Raw genomic sequence first — 18,827 nt, 5'->3', positions numbered from 1 at the left:
TGGTGGCCAACTACAAGAAACGTCTGACCTCTGTGATTGCCAACAAGGGTTTTGTCACCAAGTACTAAGTCATGTTTTGCAGAGGGGTCAAAAACTTATTTCCCTCATTAAAATGCAAATCAATTTATAACATTTTTGACATGCATTTTTCTGGATTTTTTGTTGTTATTCTGTCTCTCACTGTTCAAATAAACCTACCATTAAAATTATAGACTGATCATTTCTTTGTCAGTGGGCAAACGTACAAAATCATCAGGGGATCAAATACTTTTTTCCCTCACTGTACGTTCACGAGATGCATAAAAATAACTTAAGCCACCGGGCACACATTTAAACAAATTCCGTTGCATTTCGATGCGGGAGGGGGGGGGGGCGGGGAGAAGCCGAAACGTCTGTGGGTAAAACACACGAGAGACATCTTCCCCTTTGCTGATCAACCAAACTTGCTCCGCAGGTGCGCGTTACGCAGGTGCGCGTTACGCAGGGCAATCGGACCACGAGCGAGGGGCAGGTTTATATAAAAAAAATAGAAAAATCCCCCGTGTAGCCTTAGCAGACTGTTGGGGGAAGTGCTGTCATCCAGCACCTACGATTGACGGCACTGTGGCACGCGAGGGGGCGGGTCGCCAACACCACACCAGGTGCTCATTTGAGGCTGAGTCGACCTAGGAGAGGCCCAAGACCGGTTCAGATAAAATCGCCACCGCTGTCGGCCGTGAGCGGGAATCGAACTCGGGTCGCCGGGTTCGTAGCGCGGCGCACGCTAACCGCTGCGCCACCGCTCCCCCCCACCACTGCCACCACCACCAACAACAACAATAGCACAACCGCTTGCATTGCAGAGGCGGTGAATACCTCTGGTGCATAACGACGCCTCGGCCGATGGGTTTGGGTTGAGATAAGACAAATCACACGGACAGCGGAGCGCGCAGTTATTTTGTGTGAGCGAAATCAACCATCAGCGGACCCTGTAGCGTGGTGGGGCTGAGCCTCCCCTGATAGATTCTCACATTCAAGTCCAAAATACGTTCGGTAAAATATTTAACAGCAGTGACAATTCAGCTACGGAGCGTCGTAGCCTCTCTGTGTTTATATATACACACACACACAAGGAGAGAGGGTAATAAGAGATCGACTTCTCGAGCTAAATCTATAGCAGACACCAACAAAGAAGACCGTCTCGTTACCAATTCTGCGGTCGTAAGTTTTTTTTTAGCATTTGCTTAAAGTTTGTTTTACATCCACTGCGTTGCGCCTCCCACCCCGAGTTATTTCTTTTGTATGCCCGCTACACACCCCCCCCCCCCTACCACACCCAGCCACCACCTCTCTCCCCTCCGCGTCTGCCGGCACCCCTTGAAAAGAGTTCGCGCGACAGGGCCGAATGTGAAGAGGACGAGCGGGAGGGGAAAAGTCATCTCACCTGGAGGACATAAGCGGCGAGTTCGAACGTCGTGTCGCTGTCCACCTCTGTGTTTCCCTGGCTCAGAGGGGAGAGAGAGAGAGATGCGCACACACGCACACACGCGCGCACACACGCGTGAGTATGAACGCACGAACGCACGCGCGCACGAGCGATCGCGGGGCAGGGCTATCTGTGGCAGGCAACCGAAGCCCCAGTGCACATGCGGAGAGAGACAACCACCACCACCACCAACATAACCACCCCACTGCTCTGCAGTGAAGGAATGTACCACTGCTCAGAAAACACCGAGGGTGGAATGGACTGGAATGATGCGGTGGTTTAGCGGTGGTCGTTTTCAAAGTGAGTCCCTGTGCCTTGTTTTTTTGCCCAGAAATTGTGCACCAACTACGGCTCTCTTTCCGACATCGCCACTCGCAACAACAGCTGTTAATCGTATCGGCGAATCGTCCGGATCGGCGGGGAATGTTCTTTAAAACTTACAAAGGTGTAGACTTGGGGGGAGGGTGGGGAATATTTTTTTTGTAATGCACAAAAACCCTGGTGGCGCTTTAACAGTGGGCTGGTCTGAACCAGTCACTGGCCAGCACGGTATATGTTTTTTTTTAGCAAACACTTCGTTCACCCTCAGGGAGGGATTGACAAAGAATATCTGTGCAAGATTTTTTTTCTTAGGACGGGTGTGGGGGTGGCAGGGGGAAGGAAAATTTTCCCGAATAAAATGTCTCGCGCGGAGAAACTTTAATCCTTTTTTTTGTACTCCTCTCTCAACTTATCCACAACGCAGGTGTTTTGGGTTAGATCGCGTAAATTTATGTGTCGTTAAACCCACCACCACCACCACCCGACACAGCCGACTAGTAAGGGTTGTCACGTAAACAGAACGTGGCCAATTCGTCACTACTACAGCACTAACCGCTGTGTTGGAGAGCCAAGCCACAACATTTACAATCCGAGTACGACGTTTCGCCAGTAATTACAAGTAGCTTCATCAGACGACGCCAGAGTTGCGGAAAAATGCTCCTGTTTCGTTCCTTAAATAGAGGCGTAGATGTGATGAAGCCGACGTGTTGGACGTCTCTCGCTTAGTTCCAACAAAATACTGCTACGTAGGAGAAAAAAATAAATCAGGTTGTGTTTACAAACATAATGCATTGCAGGGGTGGTGGTGGTGGGGGGGTGCTTTTATGTATCTATTTTGTTTCACCACACGTAAATGCTCGAATTATTTCAAAACAGCAGCGGTGGGGTGTAGCAGGCACGCGTGCGTCGTGCCAAATGGTGGCAGAGTAAGGACGGGGAGCCTTTTCCCCAACAATATTTAAAAAAAATATTTTGAAACAAGCTCTCTCGAGTGTTTTTTTTTGCGGACAACGAGAGTTGACGTCGTTCAATCAAAACGAAGCGATGCGTTCAACGCCTTCACACGCGAACGATCATCACATTATTTTTTTTGCCTTGAAAGTGATCCTTTCTGAGTGCAAATTAACACGTTTCGACCCCGCCAGATTCCACCACAACTGTCAGCGTGCCCAGCAGGATGACTCCGCTGTGTGTGACGCAGCTCGTACCGGTCTAACCTGCTTTGTAATTTTTTTAAAAGAACTTACACACAGCCTACACATACACACCGCACACACACACTCTACATACCACACGCACTCCACACACGCACTCCACGCTCCACACACACACACTCCACACACCCACACCACACACCCACACCACACACACACTTCACACACACACATACCACACACACACACACCACACACACACTCCACACACACACACTCCACACACACACACACTCCACACACACACACTCCACACACGCACTCCACGCTCCACACACTCCACGCTCCACACACACTCCACACACCACACAAACGCACTCCACGCTCCACACACACACACACTCCACACACGCACTCTCCACACAATCCACACACCACACACACACTCCACACACCACACAAACGCACTCCACGCTCCACACACACACACTCCACACACACACCACACACACACTCCACACACACACTCCACACACACACACTCCACACACACACACTCCACACACAATCCACACACACTCCACACACACACACTCCACACACAATCCACACACACTCCACACAAACACACACGACCCCTACCACCCATACTCACCACACGCCACACACATTCCAAACACCACACACTCCACACACACCACACACACACTACTCCCACCACAACCACCACACCAACCACACAGACACACACCACGCCCCACACAGCCACCACACCCCACACACCAACCACACCCCACACACCAACCACACCCCACACACCCACCACACCCCGCACACCCACCACACCCCACACACATTCCAAATACCACACACTCCACACCCCACACACTCAACACACCCCACACAGCCACCACACCCCACACAGCAACCACACCCCACACAGCAACCACACTCCACACACCAACCACACCCCACACACCAACCACACCCCACACAGCCACCACACCAACCACACACCCACCACACACCAACCACACCCCACACACCAACCACACCCCACACACCAACCACACCCCACACACCCACCACCCCCACACACCAACCACACCCCACACACCCACCACCCCCACACACCCACCACACCCCACACACCCACCACACCCCACACACGCACCACACCCCACACACGCACCACACCCGACACACCAACCACACCCCACATACCCCACACAGCCACCACACCCCACACACCAACCATATCCCACACACCTACCACCACCACCACGACCACCACACCCCACACACCCCACACACCCACACAGACCTCACCACACCCACCACACAGCCACCACACCCCACACCCCACACACCAACCACACCCCACACACACCCCACACACACACCCCACACACACACCACACACACACCCCACACACACACCACACACACACACCACACACACACCCCCCCACACACCCCCCCCCCCCCACACAAACACACTCCACACACAACAAGCCCTGTTGCGGGTTATCTTCCCTATCGAACACCAATAAAGTCAGACACAATGCATAATCAAAAGAAACAATGAACAGTACCGTGAATAAAACAACAGTCTGGGTATTTGTATAAATCGCACTAATCAATGTGTCATTACGTTGTCATGTATCTGTTAGGACTCGAACCATGGTCCCAAACCCCGCAAGGCACCGAGAGAGCCAGTGGCGACCTGGCTGACTCACAATCACAATCGCACATCGCGTAATGCAGCCTTTGCGTAACTCGTTAATGAACAACAACAACAACAACACAAAATGCAGATCATACTAATGTGCTGCAAATCTATTCCACGGGCAGAGAGAGAGAGAGAGAGTTGCGCGATTTCATTGCGACACGCAAGCGAAAAAGCCGCCGAGGCCAACCGCTCGCACGAAGCGCGAACCACCGGGCGAGGACGGCACCCCCGTCGCACAACCAGCCTAAGCAGCCGTAGGGGTTGGTGGATCACGAAGACGCGATCATCTCTGCGCGTGCTGAAGGCGCGCAACAGAACGTGAAGGGTGCCCACCATCTGCGCAGCGAGTCGGTGGTCGTTCCTCTCTGCACGGGACATTTCAAAAATCGGGATCTCGATTTGAGACTGGAGGAATCCGATGAGCTATGAAGCGCTCCCCCCCCACCCACCCCCACCCACACCCACACATGTCCAGTGTGCAATCTGTCTCCGTCGCTTCATATTTGCTGTGCCGATAGTACCCCCAACGGGAAATTGGCCGCGCGTTTGCTGCGATCACCTCCGCAGGGGGAGTGCGTGGACAAGTCACGCTCCGGAAGCGTCGCAATTGCGGTTCGCGATGCGATCGGAGAATAGATGGCGTGCTCCCCTGCCCCATGTCAACTGTGACGATCATTTACGGCGCGCGTCCTCGTGTGTATCGGCCTCCTCTGGTCCGTTCCATCTCGGCTCTGCTATCGTTTCTGCGTCATCTCCTTCGTCTCCTTCTTGGTCGCCGATTGGCCCGTTGTGCATTGCCCCCGTCTCCGACCGCTCATTCTCATTTCCTCCGTAATCTCTGAATATCTACTTCGCTGCATGATATGCAAATGTCACGCGGAATCCGTCGTCCCGGAGAATGGCACTTCGCTGTTAAGGCGATGCGTGCCTACTAGACGTACGCATGTTGAATTTCTTCCGCACCGTACGTGGCCAACCATGCCGAACGAAGGCGCGGAGGAAGGCCAACTGGGGAGGAGGAGCGTTCCAGACGGTCGCAGAAGTGCATCTGAAAGTGCGCGAAGCAGTGACCATGTCGTTTTGCGATGGCTGTACCTGTGTTAATAAGTCGAGTGTAACCTGCACAGTCTTAACCTGTACTTATTCAACAGGCATAGATACCGTGGCAGTGTTTATAATCACGACGCTTGTAGGAACGGGATTCATATAGAAGCAATAATTAGAATCAAATCGAAATGACGCAATCGAGCGGGGCGAGTGAGGCTGTGGCGGGCACTGGATTTCATCGACGTGCCATGAAAAAGACCCATTGCCCGAAACGTCACCTATCATGTGATATCTTCTTTTTCAGGCCACAGTGTTGTTAATTGACAAACGCATTGCAATGTTTTGTCGTTGTCTGCGCTTGCGCACCACTGCCAACGCAGCAGGGTCATCATCATCATCATCACAAATATAATGTCTTTAGTAATCCGATCAGGTCGATGTGATTATATTATGCTCGAAGATGCATTTCTATTGGCGACGCTGAGAGAGGGAGAGAGAGTAGGTGAGAAATTACACGTTCCCATGACAGGGGTGAGTCTATTCGCGAGATGTTTCCTTAAAACAGGAGCGGGTTACATGGAATAAATACAAATGTCCGCGATAAGCTCAAACGAAACGAATCGAGGCGCACACAAAGAAACACAACGCAGCGTTCAGTCACTCACGCACGCACGAGAGGTGACATTCATGGCGAACGCGACATTTACTGGGGAATAAAGTGACGAGCGAAATAAAAACAAATCACCAAAACCTCCAGCAACATGACCGAGTGACTCGGGGGTGGGGGGACGTGAATGCATTGGGGCCGAGCGAGTACTTTCTGAGACTCGCCGTCGAATCCTCGTGGCAGATAAAATGAAAACCGAACGCTGAATCATCACGGGCACGAGTGGTGCGACAGGCTTGTTAGTCATCTAGCAATATAAAGCTTTTTTTATTTAAAGCTTTCGTGACTGCAGGGATTCATATTCTTGGTTCTTTCGGTAAAGTCAAGTAGAAGGGAAACAATAAAATAATAAAACATATGAAACAATACAATTCTCACGACGTTTCGACTGCAACACACAAGCAATCATCATCAGGTGTGAAAACCACAGCAAGAAAATTTGAAAAAAGTGGAGGTTTTTTTTTACGTTAGCACCACGGAGAGCGATTTGGCAGTTTATTTAGAAGGACTAGTCCATCTATGTTCGGAAAAGAGGAGGGGGGAGACGAAAAATAATGGATGCGGTCTGAAAGCCACCGTAAGCGTGAACAATCAATTAAGACTCGAAATGGTTTATCAAATCCTTCCAATGATTGCTAAGCCAGAATCCACACCTGATGATGATTGGTTTTCACACCTGATGATGATTGCTTTGTGTTGCAGTCGAAACGTCGTGAGAATTTTATTGTTTTATATTTTTATTATTTTATTGTTTCCCTTCTACGTGACTTTACCGAAAGAACCAAGAATATAGAGCTCTTTATTAAGGAAGTGGCTTAGCTCAACTTCTAAAAGTAAACTAAAACATTTTTACTTATTCACCAGGTAAGGCCCACTGAGCTATATAGCTCTTTTACAGAAGAGACCTGGCTATCACAAATGATAGCTCAACGAAGTGGCTTTATCATGTGGAACTTTATAGCAGCAGCCAAATGCTCTCAACGCGTGATGTTCAGTCTAAATGTGCGGGGGGAAAACCGGAGGATCCGGAGAAAAATCCACGCGACCACGGGGAGAGAGACACGCAAACTCCAAATATGCAGGCGTCAAGGTCGGGATCGAACCCACGACCTCCTGTACACCAGGCGAGGCAGTTAACATCTCACCACCACTCAATGTTTCAAGACTCGCAATGCACGATGGTGAATACGGAGACGGGGGGGTCCTTCATAAATAACGGTCACGAAGCGGTCCTTCAAGAGCCGCGCGCGGCTTCGAAGCCGCAGGTTGCCGACCCCTGGGCTGAGCGATCCGATTTGAGTTCGAAAGCAGCGTTGTGGAAGTTCCCACCTGCAGCTGGTGTCTGCTGAAGGCCATCACAAACGCACAACAGGGGCGTGCGTGCGCGCGTGCTTTAATTAACACCAACACTAACACCTGGTGTAGGGAATTTGTTCGGGCACAAACCGCCACGTCGCACCGCAGGGCAGTGCGGAACTTCCGCAGGCAGCAGGCATTGACATCTGTCGGAGTGTTATGGGCTTACACACAAGAGGCGGCCGTGTACCGTGGACAGGGGGGCATTTTTTTTGTTGTTGTTGGCGTGTTCTTTCTAACGAACGTCGTAGGAAAGAAAAGAAAAAAAACATCGATTTAAAGCTTTCGTGACTGCAATGATTCATCTTCTTTGGTTCTTTCGGTAAAGTCACCGCGTAGAATGAGAATAAAATAATAAATTGATCAAATAAAATAACACAATAATATTCTCACGACGTTTCGGCCACAACACAAGCGGCCTTCATCAGGCAGTCTCGCCCCTTCACCTGATGAAGGCCGCTTGTGTTGTGGCCGAAACGTCGTGAGAATATTATTGTGTTATTTTATTTTATCAATTTATTATTTTATTCTCATTCTACGTGACTTTACCGAAAGAACCAAAGAAGAAAAAAAACATCATTACGGACGTTCCCATGTTAACGCCTCCAAGAAAGAATTCCAAACTGGAGCGAAGAATCCTATTGTTGAGTTTCTTTTTCCGACTCGAGTTCGTCGTTATTAATGGTATATTGATTTTTTTTGTGGGGAAATGTGTGTTAAATGTGTGTTTGAAATTACTTCATAGATGCCCTAAAACACAACATAAATGTGCACGTTTCTTTTCTGTTCACGCAACACAATCTTCACTGGCGTGATACATTGCTCACTTTATTTAACAATATCGCAATGGTCTATTTTTGTTAATTAAGACCTGGTGATCTCTGTTTACTGACCCTGGGCCTGTGGCAAAACAATTCCACTTTTCCCTGGTTTGCACCATTATGTGTGCATGTTGAACTTCTTTCGCACCGTACGTCGTCAACCGTGCTAATCGGAGGTGGGGAGGGGGGCAACAAACCATTTCCTCCGTAGGTCAACGGCTGCTGACGCTTTCACAAAATGGTATCTATTTTATCGAGCCTGGGAAGGGATGATGGGCTGAGGCAAATGAAAAACAAAATGAATTCAGATTGCAAAACGTCACAAAAGGTACAAATGCAAGGGCTACTCAACGTGAAAAGTATAGGCTGTCAGTGGTCAGAGCATGAAATGCATCTTACACGCCACTTCATGCCTTGTCTCAAAGCACTTATGCCGCAATTGATGCAGCATGTGCCCATGCACCCCCTTAGCCAATCTCTGGAATGCCCCGGAATCTTCACGCTGTAACCCGTCATTTTTTTCTGCACATGCTTTCCGTATGCACCGTCATGATCTCGTCCGTGAGCAAATCTCACCTCTTCCAAATTGAAAACTCGTTTCTTCAGAACTTCTTTTTGCATTTTACGCTTGCCGTCCTTCCCACCGTGCCTCCGGTTAGCACGGTTGGCCAAGTGCGGTGCGAAAAAAGTTCAACATACGTACGTACAATGTAAGCGGCTTGTTGGCCAGCCTCGGTGCACCGTGGGAGCCCTCATATCTGCGTGAACTCTGAACCCAGCACACCGCGAAGCCTTAAGCCGATGCATTCATCTTGCCGGCGAGCCTTCAAAGTGACCTCGAGCTGACACTTGCCTCGGCAGGAGGATGAAAATCCCACCCTCACAATGATGGCGTGCACGCATATTATGTGCCACTGCATACATGCAATTAATCTTTGTTCTTAGAATAACGACAGATGCTGGAGGAGGGCTTGTTCATGCCCCCAGTGCGAACATTTCGTAATCAGAGCGGCTTCTCAGTGGCTTGCGGCACAGGACAGCTCTCTAGGCAGAAAATAAAAGGCTCCAAAGTGCAAGGTTGAGAGTTCATATTTGGGTCAGGGATGGCTCGACTCAGCATTATTTAACCTAGACCCATCAAGATAAGAACCACCTGGCCAGCAGTGCTTAGTGTGTGTGTATATATGTGTGTGTGTGTGAAAAAAACTAGTTCTTGCCATAGCCATGTGGAATTTCCACATTTTAATTCTGCAGCCTGCTAAGGTCAATAATTAACATGGGGTGGCACCTTTTTTTTTGCGAAGTCAACAGCAGTCATCTTACGGAGAGACTGGACCCCATCATAGGAATGTGGAATTGTAATGCTTGGACTTATTGAGACGTGGCTCTCCATATTTTACACTTTTCATAAAACAATACCGAATGTTCTTCGTATTTTTCTGGGAGCTTCTCTAAATTATCCACAAGAGGTTTAATGTTTTGTTAGATCGCGTAAATATAAACGTGTCGTTATACCCAGCACCACGCGACACGGTTTACTCTCCAACACACCGGTGTGCTGTACTAGTAAAGAATTTGCATGTTTTGGCTGTGTCAGATGATTGCAGGTTTAACGAAACATTTATATTTACGCGAGCTAACCCAAAAGCCCTCCATTATAGAAAATTGAGAGAACTTCCGGGAAAAAGACGAAGTACATTTGTTTTCTTGAATAATGATAAGGCAATTCAAATTTGCGGACGTAACGGCCGCAACTCAGAGGCGCGGAGCCAAGCTCAGAGTCACTCGAAAGCGTGGTTGTAGAGGTGAGTTTTTAAAGTGACTCTTGAAGGAGACGATTGAGGCGATGCTGCGAATGTGCAGAGGGGATGGCGCTCCAGACTGTTGGGGCAGCCACCGAGAAACGGCGCATAGACGTGACCGTCCTGGATCTTGGTATCGAGAGGAGGTCGTGAGTCGCACTGCGCAGGCATCTGCCGCGTGCTGAGCTGCAAGTCGTCAATAGTGAAGAGAGAGGTACGGGGGGCAGGCAAATGTGAAGGCACGTGGTGGCAGTGGCAGGCGATCTTGTATGTGGCCCTGCTGGCAATTGGTAGCCAGTGGAGGGCACGGAGAGAGAGGCAAGTGAGTCGAGACGGGGATGAGCCAAATACTCGAAACGCGTGATGTCGATTCTAAATGTGGAGGGAAAAACTGGAGGACCCGGAGAAAAATCCACGTGACCACGCGGAGAGAGCCATGCAAACTCCAAATATCCACCAGGCGTCAGAGTCAGGATCAAAGCCACGACCTCGTGGGTACCAGGCGAGGTAGTTAACATCTCGCCACCGTGGCACTCAGAAGATTCCACACCGGTGAGGCAGAGGTGGTCAGGACCGGTGCCGATTGCACCTCCTTGCTGGAATGCTGTGCCAGTCGAGGTGTAATGGCCAGCACGCAGCGTGACGAACTCAGCGACCTGAGTTCGATTTCCGCTCATGGCCAACACCAGTAGGCCTCCCCTAGGTCGACTCAGCCTCAAATGAGTACCTGGTGCTGTGTGTAAACATCGCCACTGGAGAGACAAAGGCGGTTGGGCAAGGTGCTGCCCACCCCCCCTCCCCATCGTGTACTGTGATGGCCCTAACAGCGGTTGCCCCAAAATTCTGTCAAGGCATTACAAAACAATTTAAGAGGAGGGAGTGATCCATGAAAACTTAAATTTCAATTTCCATGTGCATCGTGAGTGACACCTTCATGCGCATTCGCATACACGACAGCAATCATGAGTTCAGGAAACAATTTTCAGCGATTAATCAGTGCAACATTACACCTCTGTGTTGTCAGCCTTGTTATCGCTGCTCGTTAAAAGCACTTTCCCCAACAGTCTACACGGAGTACCTATTTGTCTGCAGATATCTCCAAATATCTCAACCCACCCTCACCCCCCCAACACGCACACTCACACGGTATAAATATGTAAATTGAGAAGAGATATATGATTGCGGGATTGATTTTTTACGGGGTAAAAAGTGGGTAGCCCTCTGAATCCGCCTCCCCCGGCCCTCGCCCAACACCCCTGGGTAAGGCACATCCTACATCGTCCCCTCCCTCTGTGGTCTTACCGAAGCAACGCAAGCCTTGGCGTTGAGGAAGAACTGGCGGATGGTAGCGCTGTCCTTCAGGAAGGCAATGCTCTCTATGTAGAACCTGCAGAGAGAAGACAAAGACAAAGACATCCCTTATAGCCTGAACAGACTCTTTGGGGCAAGTGCTTTTTCGCGAGTAGTGACTGATGAAGGCCGGCACGGTACACGAGTGGGTGCGGTGGCCAACAACACGCCCGGCCGCCTTTGTCGCCCCAGCGACGATGTTGACTACACACCGCACCAGGTATTAATTTGAGGCTGAGTCGAACTAGGGGAGGCCCACGACCGGTTCAGATAATCGTCACCGGGTGTTGGTGGCTGCGAGCGGGAATCGAACTCGGGTCGCCGGGTTCGCAGCGCAGCGTAGCGCTAACCGCTACACCACCGCTCCACACACAGAGAGAGAGAGAAAACAGAACACACACACAATATACATAGCCCTGAACAAAAAAAACCGATCCCCCAAACCCAGTGTAGCAACACGGGCTGGCACAGCAGAGCACAGCGGGGTGGGGTACGGCTAATGTCACCGTCGGGCCTGACCCGCTGCTGTTCCTCCTCACCGGTGCCGACGTGACACATCACACCGGGCACTCGTTTAAGGCCAAGGATAAAGCTGTCTGGACAGCGTGAGACCGATCGTCACTGACAGTCGGCTTTGGCTCAGGAATCCAAAGTCAGACGACCGAGGTTCAGAGAGCGTGTTGCACTCACTGCAGTATACACTACAATGCACACTACATGCTACGCTATACACTACACTGTACACTAATATACACTACACTATGACACACTACGCTACTATATACTACACCACTATGCTACATTTTAAATACATTTCTTCAGAACAGTTTTTTGTGTTTAGTTTGTTGTCCTTCCCCCGCACCACCAATTAGCACGGTTGGCTACGTACGGTGCGAAATAAGTTCCACATACATACATACAAATCTACACACACGCACACAAATAAACGCTCAATAAAAAAGGGACTGGCTAAGCATCGCAATATAAGATTCTCCTAAGAAAAGATGATTGAGAATTCGGCAAGGGCTTTCCTGGATAAATAAGTCCCAAGTTTCTCCAATGCAGTCCACGTGTGTACACAACACAATAACATTAGCCATGAACACAGCCATCCCAGGAATACTGATAGCCATCGGTCCTACTGCTACACCGAGGCTGTTCCGTTTTACAGCCCCACTTTAAAAAATGTCATCGCATACATTTCCTCTTCACCAATATCCGGCTTTATGTATTTTGCATCGCGTCGCGTCGAACTAGGGTTCCGCATCTAACAGAGATGGGGCTTTGCCTTTAAAATGCCTGGCAGTTCACCAGCATTGCTTGAAGCCGAGCCTGACTGCGGATGAGACACTTGACTGATGAGACGCAAAACCGGTGCGTAGTTTTGCTTGTGTCGAACAAATGCTGCCGAAAAAATTATCACCCCCAGAAGGCCGTGTCAGCTCATGGGATTTTTACCAAAATATACTTTTCAATACATGTACATTGTACGTGGACTACCAGATACGGGAATGTGTATATTGTGTCCGTATCGAGCAGCGTTCTTCACGATCGCCGCCTTTAGACACCAGCGCGAAGGCCGCCACACATTTGAAACCATTGGGGGTTTGACAGCAGCACGATGATGATGATGGGGGGGGGTGGGGGGTTGTTGTCACGTGTCGTTTGTTGTCAGGGACCCCACAATAAAGGCCACCATGGGCCACCAACGTCCCCTGGGCCTTTCAATGTAAAAAAAAACACTGGTCAAGAGCATTGCATTGCGGTTGTACTGGTAAACCATGTATAAAAAGGCCTTGCGTGAGACAGGATTGTGTGTGGTCACCAGTGAATACATTTTTTTTGTAAGATAGAAATGCATAATTATAATGAACCAGCGCGTTGATAAATGTATTTCGTATTCAGTTGACACACAAGCATCGTCCATGCCATGAGCACGGTTGGCTACGTACGGCGTGAAAGAAGTCCAACATACGGTGCATACCGTACACGACGAGCAAAAGTTAGTGTTCAATGCTCGTATTATGGCAATGACTGAAAAAATAAACCCTCCAACCTTCATTTCTCCTACAACAACACCCACATTTTACTTTACATCGCATTTCACTCGTGTCGATGGCTGCAACCATTAAACGCAAACCCACAAAACAATTTGGGTCGCTCGATTGAAATGGAACGAAAGGACGCGGGGCTCTTTCGAGACGAAACGTAATCTCGAACCGGCGCGGCACAACAGCGGGGCCCGGCAAAAAGTTTGTTCACGTTTCACGTTGCCCTCGTGGATGTCACGAGCTCCATATATATTTTTTGTTTGTTTGTTTCGTGAACATTGGGATGCTTCAGTGGCCAATGGTGCCCTCACGTCGGCCAGCGCGCATTGCTTTTTTTCTGAGCGAGATATCTGGGCGGGGGGGGGGGGGGGGGTGAACTCGGCTCGAACGTGGCAACGCCATTTGCCCCCCCTCGCCCCCCCCCACCCCCCATGGCACGACACCGACCCCCCCTATCTCTCTAAACCTCGCCGGGCATGTCATCTGTTACGAGAGTAAAAAAGAATCAGGATGCCTGTTGCAATGCATCTGGGTAATACATCCTGGATAATATATATACTTGGGTGCCACGGTGGCGAGATGTTAACTACGTCGCATGCTATGCAGGAGGTCCTGGGTTCGATCCTGACCCCGACGCCTGCTCTGTATTTAGAATCAGCATGTTCTCCCCATGGTCGTGTGTTTTTTTTTTCCTCCGGATTTTCTCTCCCAATTTAGAATCAACGTGCGTTTAGAGTATTTGGCTCCAATAAATGTGTAGTGACATAGTGGTACACGTGGCCGGCCACTTCACTGAGCTATTATTTGTGGCCAGGTCGCTTCTGAAGGAGAGCTACAGCATCTAGCTCAGTGGGCCTTACCTGGTAAAATAAAACAAATAGTTTTCAATAGTAAAAAAAACACACATCTACAGGCCAAGGTGCAAACGTTGCCCTTGGTTGGCTACGTACGGTGTGGAAGAAGCTCAACAGACGATCATACAAAGCCCCGCAAGTGCCTTCGCTCGTGCGACTTATGACAGACGGGGGCTCCGCTGCTAGACGTAGCGGTATTCTGCCACGCTGCTGTGATAACTTTCAGAAGAGGTGGGAATTCCCGCACTTGACCCCACCACGCGCGACCCCCACCCTTGGCCTGACTGCGGCGTACTACCTTACGCTGCTGGGTGGCGGGAGGCGCTGGGGGTCTAAGGAACGTGCCCAGCGCTTGAACTGCTGCAGCGGGAGATCAAATCTAAACTGGGCGACGTCTCGATCACAAGTTCAGTGTGCTCACCGGTGCGCCAGAGAGGGGGAAAAAAACCCAATAATAAAACATTGAAAATCTATTGCTTTTGCGTGGAGATGAAGAACAGTGGGCCCTTTTTTTTTGTCATTTCCCAGAATCCTCCACAACATCGGATAAGCGAGCGACAAAGGGGAAGACCTAAAGCAAGAGCAGACCTGAAGCGCGTAGGTGTGGAACCTGCAACAGCCACAGAGGATTGATCACACAGGAGGAAGGAGGCGGCGGTGAGGTGTGGTGGTATCAGTTCATCAGAATTTTAAGAATTTCAACGTGCAACGCACGCACGGTTCACTCACCCTCGGACTCCGCGGCACGAGGAACCAGAGGCAAGCCGGAAGGCGTTAGCCAGGCAGTGAGTCCGCGCTCCCAACAATTGCTCAATATCTGCGGTCTTCTGTATGTTGAGATGTTTTTCAGCCAATCACACTCTTAACACACAAAGTGCTTGCCACAAATGAACCACAATACTTTGCTGATTCTCGTCTAGGAGCATGAACCATCATGCTTACTCTGGTCATCCTTGCAGCGGGGAATTTTGGCGAACCATTGAACAAAGACGGGCACCGCATCGCGCACTTTCAGATGCGCTTCTGCAGCCGTCTGGAATGCTCTTCCTTCCGACATTGCAAAGCCACTGGAGCCATGCACTTTTAAATCTAGATTTACAATTTATTTCTTTAGAACCGCTTGTTGTGTTTAGTTTGTTGTTCTTCCCCCGCACCTCCAATTAGCACGGTTGGCTCCGTACGGTGAAAAGAAGTTAAACATACACGTAAGAATAAACGAGGAACAGCTAATTGAGCTAAAAATAGCACGAAGAACATCTGCCACAACTCTGGGTTACTGTTGTCAGGTTGCAGCCAGAAATGTGAACTAAATAGAAATTTTCGCTAATTCTCCAACTCTAAAAATGATGCGTATAATTTCCTGGCTATACCGTACCGGTGAGTAGGGGAGACATTTTAGTCGTTGGTGTCAAGGTTTTTCTGCTGAATTCTTGGCTCTGCGGCTAGTTCCGTGTGCGGTGAAAGTTCAGTGTTCCTCTTAAACTTTGGGAAGTACTGTGGACAATTTGTCAGCACTCAAAGTCTTGCTGGTCTATTTATTAAAATATATATTTTGTCCTTTCCCTCCAATTGTATCCCAGCTGTGCTTGCGGTGTCACGTCATAAGACACGGTATGTATTTGGATATCTCGCGGAGCAGTGGAATCCTGAATGTCGTAGAAGGGCTCAGGGGTGGAAAGTATCCAGGGGCAGAGCCACAGGGGGGGCTGGGGGGGGCTCAGCCCCCCCTGAAATTTTGGGAAAGTCGGTAATCGGGATAACCGGATATCCGGCTGCTGCAAAATGCTGCAGGCTGCCACCTCGTGTGCTGCCCTGCAGGCTGCCACCTCGTGCTGCCCTGCAGGCTGCCACCTTGTGCTGCCCTGCAGGCTGCCACCTTGTGCTGCCCTGCAGGCTGCCACCTTGTGTGCTGCCCTGCAGGCTGCCACCTTGTGCTGCCCTGCAGGCTGCCACCTTGTGTGCTGCCCTGCAGGCTGCTTGAGCGGCAGCCTTTCGAACTCATCGAACTTATTAGCCACATCAGCGGCTCCGATCTATTAATAAACTCCGCGTTCAAATCCAATAAAATGTTTTATACATATGTGGCGCCCATTGCAAAACATAAACTGCATATCTCAGAATATTGAAGTCAGCCCCCCCCCAAAGTCAAAATCCTGGCTCTGCCCCTAAAAGTATCACAAGGGCGACCTTTGAGATCCCTTCAGGTGACCTCTCTTCTAAGTTGGGGGCGGCAGTGTACATTCCCACCTGCCCTGCTACAACAGAGCAATGTTTGTCGCGTGGCAATCAAACTGAAACATTTTCGAAGTTTGATTTGTTTTATGCTCAAGAGTTGGAATTTAGGCAACTTGTAAGTGCACAGTTAACATTTGATGGAATGGGTTTTTTGTGTGATCACATCCGAGACTCACTAACCTTGAGAAAGCCAGTACAATCCACGGGCACGGTTGCCTGGATTTGAACCTGGGATTTCTGCGCTGCCATTTAAATTGCGCTGACCTCTAAGCATGACCTCTGGAGCCACCCGGGCGAGCTCTGTTTTTCTTTTTTTTACATTACCACCCGCTAATGTTGAGAAAATGCCCATCAAACAATGAATATTGTAAGACTTGTGCACAAAAGAAGTGAATCAATCATCCTTTGCAGCAGCATTTAACAATCAGCATCCAACGTGGTAAATAAATAACGGAACAATAGACTGTCTTTGCAGGGATTATTTACGAAAAAAACAGCATTTTTTTCCTTATTAAAACTGAACGTGCCGTCTTTCATCCCAGAAACACGGTCACATGTTAAACCCTCGGCAGACAATGTTGCCTGCATTCTGCATTGAACCGTGCATTTATCTAGAATTGCGTAGGGAATTGTTCGTGAACTGAATGAGTTACGGCTGTAAATTAAAAAAAAAGAAGCAACAAAAAAAGGCAGCACATGAATAAACCTCTCCGACGATTGCGCAACATCACAAAATGTGTAATTAATTTACATTGCGAATAGTTTGCCGCCGTTTAGTCAATCCACTCTTAGTGGGAGACCTCCCAATGTCCTGTTGGCCATGGGGAGATATGTGACCATACTTCACCACGCTGCTCAGCACCCGTCGGTGAAGGAGGGGGGGGGGGGTGTAGTTAGGACTGGTTCAGATATCTTTCTAATCTTATCTAGATGTATATAGCAGTGCCTTATTCCAAGGCGCTTTGCAACAATTATAAAAATGTACATACGATGAGAGTGGTTGAAAAATAGAGTGTGGTTGTTATTGAAAGTGGTGGTGGTACTGAGAGAGAGAGAGCATCTATGGAGGGTATTTTGGCCTCTACTTTTCCACTCCAGGAGGACATTTGAAACAAAGACAAAGATCCCCCGTAGAATCTTAACAGACTGTTGGAGCAAGTGCTGTTAACGAAGCAGCACCTATGAAGGCCGGCACGGCACACGAGGGAGGGTGGGTGGCCAGCACCGTGCCTGGCCGCCTTTGTCTCCCCATTGGCGATGTTTATAAACCACACCAGGTACTCATTTGAGGCCGAGTCGACCTAGGGGAGGCGCAGGAACGGTTCAGATAATCGTCACCGGTGTTGGCTGTGAGCGGGACACACAGAGTTGCCAACGGTTGAGCACCTTGGCATATTTAATTTCGAGACACCGTAATAATATAGATTCAGATCCATAAGTTATTAATCCACACATCTGAGCAATGTAATTTAAAATTAAATTCACTGCGTACAGAGTCAATATCATAATTAGATTTGATTCATATCTTGAAGGTCATGTTTTATGATTGAAAGACATCACTCTTGCAAACAATAATTTGTAATAATAATAACAAGCTATATTTAGCAACCTTTCTCATTCCACTGCTGGATCAAGGGCTCCTCATGCTATTTTAAATTGTGGGGTTTTGTTTCACCATACCTCACCGTGCTTGTCAGGAAGCAGCTGAAAGGGCGCCTAAGACTTATTTCAATGTTGCTCGCCACTGATGTTGGCCATGGCCGTGAATCGAAATCAGATGGCCAAGTTTATCGCACAATGGGCCAACCACTGCACGCCACACATCTCCAGCCCATACATACACACGTTCTGTAATTATTGTCATCATCATCATAATCAATCACCAACATTACAATTATAACCAATTTCAGAATGCAAACGCATTCCATACATATTATATGTAGACGTGCAATACACATCGTCAATTTATTTA

At 49.1% G+C, this 18,827-nt stretch overlaps 1 protein-coding gene across 5 annotated transcripts in view; it reads right to left on the bottom strand.

The window, feature by feature from the left end:
• LOC116952250 (uncharacterized) overlaps window positions 1-18,827 on the bottom strand; it is a 285,282-nt gene that overhangs the window by 115,610 nt on the left and 150,845 nt on the right. For all 5 annotated transcript variants that reach the window (XM_076074171.1, XM_032971438.2, XM_076074168.1 and 2 more), the window contains 2 exons: window positions 11,668-11,752; window positions 1,424-1,480 (listed from right to left, as the gene is read on the bottom strand). In XM_076074171.1, coding sequence (XP_075930286.1) covers window positions 1,424-1,480; window positions 11,668-11,752 — 142 coding nt within the window. The remainder of the gene's footprint in view (window positions 1-1,423; window positions 1,481-11,667; window positions 11,753-18,827) is intronic.

The sequence above is a fragment of the Petromyzon marinus genome, chromosome 46, assembly GCF_048934315.1.
Source record: "Petromyzon marinus isolate PM22_M1 ecotype Great Lakes invasive population chromosome 46, UKy_Petmar_22M1.pri1.0, whole genome shotgun sequence".
NCBI classification, from domain to species: Eukaryota; Metazoa; Chordata; class Hyperoartia; order Petromyzontiformes; family Petromyzontidae; genus Petromyzon; species Petromyzon marinus.
Note: the sequence above shows the minus strand (reverse complement) of the source record. Positions and strands in the feature narration are given on the sequence as shown.